The following is a 6,000-nucleotide window of genomic DNA, read 5'->3' as shown; positions in this document are numbered from 1 at the left end:
AGAGTGGCACAGCCTACCCCCCTCCTCTCCTCTCCGTCTGAATACGGGCTGAAGCACCACTCGTGAATACACAGCCAACGTGATTCTGTCATGAACCAAGTGACCTCTGCTTGCTGTTCATTGAATTTGGTCGTGCCAAAAGAGTTGGTCGCTGCTCCTTATGTTATAAACAAGCACCCCCTGCGGCTGCTACAGCGAGAGGCCTGCTGCCGATTTTGGACTCGACGGAGGAATGACCTTTTTTTTGTCTTTGGGCTCACGATTTCTGACCCTGTGCTTTGATTCAAGGCACACATCCATCAATCAAAATTAAAGTCCAGACCCTGTCAAAACACAACCTTGTTTGTATTGATCAGACCTGAACTGACCACCTGATTTTGAACAATCACTTTTTCAGATTAAAGGTCTGTGTTTTATTTATCTATTTATATATTTATTTATTTATTTATTTTTTGTAACCGTGATTCATCTCACCTCACAGCTTCTGCTGCGCCGAGACGCCCTTCCAGTAGTCGAGGATGTCGTGGAGGTCTTCGCCCTTGGCGAACTGGACCTTCTTGCGGAGGGCGTTGCCGGCGGTGACGTAGCAGGACTCGTCGCGCGGGCCCTTGCGGTAGGGGCGGAAGCGCTCCCATATCCGCAGCGTGTTCTCCGTGTTGTACTCGGGGCTGGACGAGTAGCCCGAGTAGTTCTGGTGGCGCGGCGACAGCTGCGAGTAGGAGGCGGCGTCGCGCTTGGCGCGCGTCAGCGGCTTGAGGAAGGAGGCGCGCTGGGCGGGCGAGCCGTGGTGCGAGCCCTCGTAGTAGAGCGCCGGCACCGAGTGGCGGTGCTCCGCGCAGTGGTAGTCCGGGTGCACCTCCAGGTGCTGCTGCATGCCCATCCCGTCCATGGCGCCGCCGTCCATGTTGTACCCGCCGCCTCCGTCCAGGCTGTACCCGCCGCCGCCGCCACCGCCACCCCCGGGGCTGACCAGGGGCAGCCTCTCCATGGGCTCCCCGCAGCCGAGGGGGCTGCCCTTGTCGACGTACTGGCAGGGGTCGGGGCTGCGGGGCTCGGGGACGTCCAGGCTGTAGACGCGGCCGCCCTTGCCGGGGAGGCCGCAGGACGAGCCGGCGTACTTCTTGCCGGGGCCCACGATCATGGCGGCGTCGGCGCTCATCTGCCTCTGGATGGGCCGCACGGCGCTGGCCGGGGGGGGCGGGCGATACGGGGGCGACATGAAGCCTCCGCCGGTGATGCCGGGCCGCTCGGCCGCCATGGAGCCCGGGTAGGGCAGCGGCGGAGGCGGCGGGATCTTGGGCGAGGGCATCATCTGGCAGTTGTCGCTCATGCCCGGGGAGAGCGGGATGAGCCCTTTGGTCAGGGCGGAGGTGCAGGTGGGCGGAGGGGAGGTGGGGTTGACCGGAGCCATGGTGTTGGCGCACGAGGCGGCCGCCACCGCCGCCGAGTCCAGCTTGAGCGCGTCGATGCAGTTGTTGATGATCTGGTTGACCTTGTCCACCTCCATGGCGATGGTGGAGATCTCCGAGGTGGAGCCCCGGCCGTCGTCGTCCGAGTCGTCGCCCAGGTCGCTCCCGTCGTCCGGCTCGCCCCGCCGCAGGTCCTGCTCCCTCATCATCCCGCCCTGGCCCTTCCCGCCGTCCCGGCCCCGGTCGTCCCTCACGTCCATGTAGTTGCCCTTGCCGCCCATGGCCTCCGAGAAGGCCGTGGCCATCTTCTCCACCTGCGGGATGGTGGAGAGCCGCGAGGAGCTGGTGTTGGCCGAGCCGCCGTGCAGCATGCCCGAGCTGGACGACGACGACATGGGCATCTTGCCGTGGTGGTGCTGGTGGTGGGCCTGCTCGTGGAGCTTCTGGACGGCCGACGGCTCGTTGCCGAGGGTCGCCGCCGCCTCGGGCCCGTAGCGCATCTCCAGGATGGTCTTCTTGACGCAGACGGACTTCTCCTTCTCCTCCTCCATGCGGCGCTTGCGCAGGCAGTAGTAGACCACGCCGAGGATGATGACCATGCCGAAGAGGCAGCCCACGATGGTGACGATGTAGTGGGTGGTGGTGGACGGCGTCGGGTGGATCTCCTCGGGCACGGGCGTGCCGAAGTTCAGGCAGGTGTGGTTGTAGCGCTGCGAGTTGCGGATGGAGGCCACGCAGAAGGTGTAGTTGGTGTGCGACTTGAGCTTGTTGAGCGTGATGATCTCCTTCTTCTTGTTGAGGTTCATGACGTCGGACACGTACGTGTGGTTGTACTGGACCAGGATGTACATCTTGCTGTACGGCTTGGGGATCTGGACGAGGAGCGAGGCGGTCGAGAAGGACACGTGGCGGAGCTTCAGGCTCGGGCTGAGCGCGTCGGTGGACGAGGACGACGTGGTGGGCTGCGGGTAGAGGCCCACGCGGTCCATGAAGTCCGGCCCCATGCCGGACGAGTCCGGGTCGGGCGGCAGCGACGTCATGCCGGGGATGAAGACGCCGTCGCGGCAGATGGACGACAGGATGTTGCGGGCGTTGCGCCCGTGGCCCGGGACCGGGCTGAGCAGCGGGTAGTTGTAGAGCTCGCGCGGCGACTCGCACTGCAGCCGGTCGTAGGTGTGCGTGACGTTGTTGAAGGCCTCCAGCCAGGTGAGGAAGCCGTAGAGCTCGCAGCCGCAGTGGAAGGGGTTGCCCGCCAGCTCGCACACCATCAGCCGGTTGAGCACGGTGAAGGAGGACGGGTCCAGGCGCGCCAGCTTGTTGGACGACAGGTCGATGCTGCTGAGGCTCGGGCACTCCCAGAAGGCGTTGGTGGCCACCACCTCGATGAGGTTGTGCTGCAGGAAGAGGCACTGCATGCGGCCGAGCCCGCGCATCATCCCCTCCGTCACGTTGGTCAGCTTGTTGTAGCCCAGCTGGAGCACCTGACAGGTGTGACGGGACAGAGAAATCACGGGTCAGCTTACGCCATGGGCTTCACATCATGATTCAGTATGGGTTCAGTATGGGTTTCAGTATGGGCATGGGTTACACTTTAGTTGAACATATCTACATAAGAGTGTCAATCATGACACTGTCATGAACATGTCATGAACATTAGAAACAAGTCCTAAACATTTATGACATAATGCTTCTCTAATGCGTCATTAAGCGTCATTCGTTTTTTGTCATGATAAGTTAGGATTAGAGGTAGGGTTAAGGTTAGGGTTAGGGTTCATGTGTCATGTTACCGTCAAGTAACTGTGTTACCACAGTTTGTTCCATCTATCTCAGAATGAAAATGAGCCTTACGTTCCTCAATAGTTCCATATATACCCTGTGCCAAACTGCAAAAATAGAACCTTGAAGTCTGTTGTCATGGTGGTGCGGTAAAAATACTCATATCACTACGGGCCCTACCTGCAGGTTGGCCTGGGCGGCGAAGGCGCCGTCCTCCACGTACGAGATCTCGTTCTTGGTGAGGTTGAGGTCGGTGAGGTTGGCGAAGCGGCTGAGCGAGATGAAGAAGACGGCCTTGAGCTTGTTCTCGTTGAGGCGCAGGTCGTGCACCGTGTTGTTGATGTGCTGCGGGATGGTCTCGTACGGAGGCTGGTTCTGGCTGCAGATGGCCAGCCACACGTAGCCCTTCTCGCCCTCGATGAGCCAGCAGTCGCCGCGCACCGACGCCGGGAGGAGGAAGAACGCCGGGAGGAGGAGGAGGAGGAGGGGGAGGCGGCAGGGGAAGGAAGGGGACGGGGACGGGGATGGGGATGGGGCACGCCACCTGCTAAGCATGATGGGAAAGGAACAGGGGCTTCGCTTCCGCAGAAGAGAAAGAGCTGGGGAAGACGCGGGGAGGAGAGAGGGGTGGAGGTGGGGTAGTTGAGGTGGCAGTGACGGGAGAGGAAGTAGGGGTGGAGGGGGGCGGGTGGAGGAAGGGGGAGAAGGAGCGTTGGCGGTTGGAGAGAGGAGGGCGAGGCCTGGAGAAGAAGTGGAGCAGAGTTGGCTTGTTCTCACAGCAGCGGGATCCACATGGTGTCTAGCACAGTCCCCATGCCTGTATGGTCCCTGGCAGCGTACAGTGCTGACTGACACAGTTTTTCCACATAGTCACCTCCTTTCGCCTGCTCTCTTCTCTGCCCAGACGTGGCGAACGGGCCAGCACCCAAGACAACAACCCTGCAGACCAGAAAGAGAGAGAGAGAGAGAGAGAGAGAGAGAGAGAGAGAGAGAGAGAGAGAGAGAGAGAGAGAGAGAGAGAGAGACACACATAAGCAACTATTAAAAATAAACACCCTAAAGCGTGTGATAGTTTAAGTTAATGGTGTCACAGAGGCACAGAGCATTATTGCTTTAAACGGCTGTAATCAGGGCTGAGATAATGATGGCATAATTAATGCACTTCTGTCCTGGTGCATTTGTTTATTTACACTCATTAAGTGATCAGTCAAAAATAAAAAAAATAAAAAACTGCACGGCAACACAAAAGCATGGCGTGACAACAAAGCGCACATTATGTTACCCAAGGCATCGTATGTTCTCGAAGCTCATCAGCTATTCACTTAGAGGGTGGATTAAAAACCGACGACAAGAATAGGTACAGACACTGATCTCAAGAACATATGATGATCACATCAAGGCCCCCATAAAAGGCCCATAGCCACAACATTAGCAGTCGTGCTAGGCAGAAAAGAGCTCTTGATACATCGCTTTAATCAGAACACGGCGCTACAGCTAACTGCACCACCACCAAACGTGCTAGACATCTCTCACATTATTGTAGCAGTTCTCAGCGTTATTCACACTCTTGGAATATCCAGGCCACCTGCTGTGCTGGGTGCTTACCAGGGAGGAGATGCTGATGCGTTATTACTGTAATTTTGCAGATGAAATGAAAAACTGGAGAGCGTGTGTGCGCGGATTGGGGAGGTGAGTATGGACTGCGGTGATGTATTGCACAGGCGTATGTGCGTGCTAATGTGTGTGTGTGTGTGTGTGTGTGTGTGTGTGTGTGTGTGTGTGTGTATGTGCGGGTACGCCTGTGTGTGTGTGTGTGTGTGTGTGCTTGTGTGTGTGTGTGTGTGTGTGTGAGTGTGTATGTGCAGTTCGCATGAGAGAGAGGGATAGAAAAAAAAGAAAGAGAGAGAGAACTTGCATTCTCATAATCAAAGCTAAAAGACAACAAAGGCGTCGATGCTCTCCGGGGCTCGAAAAGCCCAGATAATCTTTTCCACGTTGACTTTCATTCGCCCCAATCATATTAAGATGTGCAGTGCATGACTCCGAGCGCGCCGCTCAAAATGGTCCCATTTGTCTTTGCCTGCCACCTATCTGTCACTCTCTACTTCTCAACCCCCCCCCCCCCCCCCCTCCCCCCACGCGACACACACCATTTATCAGCTAACCGTCTATGGGCCTCATCTTCTTAGAGGTTCCCTGGTCAGATAAGCACACACACACACACACACACACCAGGGGCTCTCACACAATCTGCATGTCTGATGAGCCTCGACGAGCAGATCCATGCGAAAGCCGCATTAATGCACTAATAACAAAGTCACTACACACACTCACACAGTCACACACACACACACACACACACACACACACACACACACACACACACACAACACACACACTCACACTCACACACACACACTCACACTCACACATACACACACACACACACACACACACACACACACACACACACACACACACACACACACACACACACACACACTCACACTCACACTCACATACACATCTACTGTGTCAGGGCTTAGTATTCTCAAGACGTTCTTCAGGTGAAAATTGAGAGAACATCTCTCGTCAACAAACACCGCTCTCTCTCTCTCTCTCTCTCTCTCTCTCTCTCTCTCTCTCTCTCTCTCTCTCTCCATCTCCCTCTCCCCCCTTCAGCGCTCTGCTCCAAGTCTCCGAGGAGAGCCGGCTCTTCTCATTTCACTCCTCCCTGTGTCGATATTCCCCAGCGATCCGGCTCATTCGCCGCTAATAAGGCTCCAACATATTCTGCATTATGAGAGCGTTAATT

At 56.9% G+C, this 6,000-nt stretch overlaps 1 protein-coding gene across 1 annotated transcript; it reads right to left on the bottom strand.

The window, feature by feature from the left end:
* Window positions 1-475: 475 nt before the first annotated feature.
* Window positions 476-3,740, bottom strand: LOC134075870 (protein phosphatase 1 regulatory subunit 29). Its single transcript, XM_062530901.1, has 2 exons — window positions 3,366-3,740; window positions 476-2,890 (listed from the first exon to the last, which is right to left on the bottom strand). Exons 1-2 carry the CDS (start codon window positions 3,738-3,740, stop codon window positions 476-478), a joined length of 2,790 nt encoding a protein of 929 aa, XP_062386885.1.
* Between the last annotated feature and the right edge of the window lie 2,260 nt (window positions 3,741-6,000).

This window comes from Sardina pilchardus, chromosome 3, assembly GCF_963854185.1.
Source record: "Sardina pilchardus chromosome 3, fSarPil1.1, whole genome shotgun sequence".
In the NCBI taxonomy this organism is placed as follows: Eukaryota; Metazoa; Chordata; class Actinopteri; order Clupeiformes; family Clupeidae; genus Sardina; species Sardina pilchardus.
The sequence above is the reverse complement of the archived record's forward strand: the minus strand, read 5'-3'. Positions and strand labels throughout refer to the sequence as shown.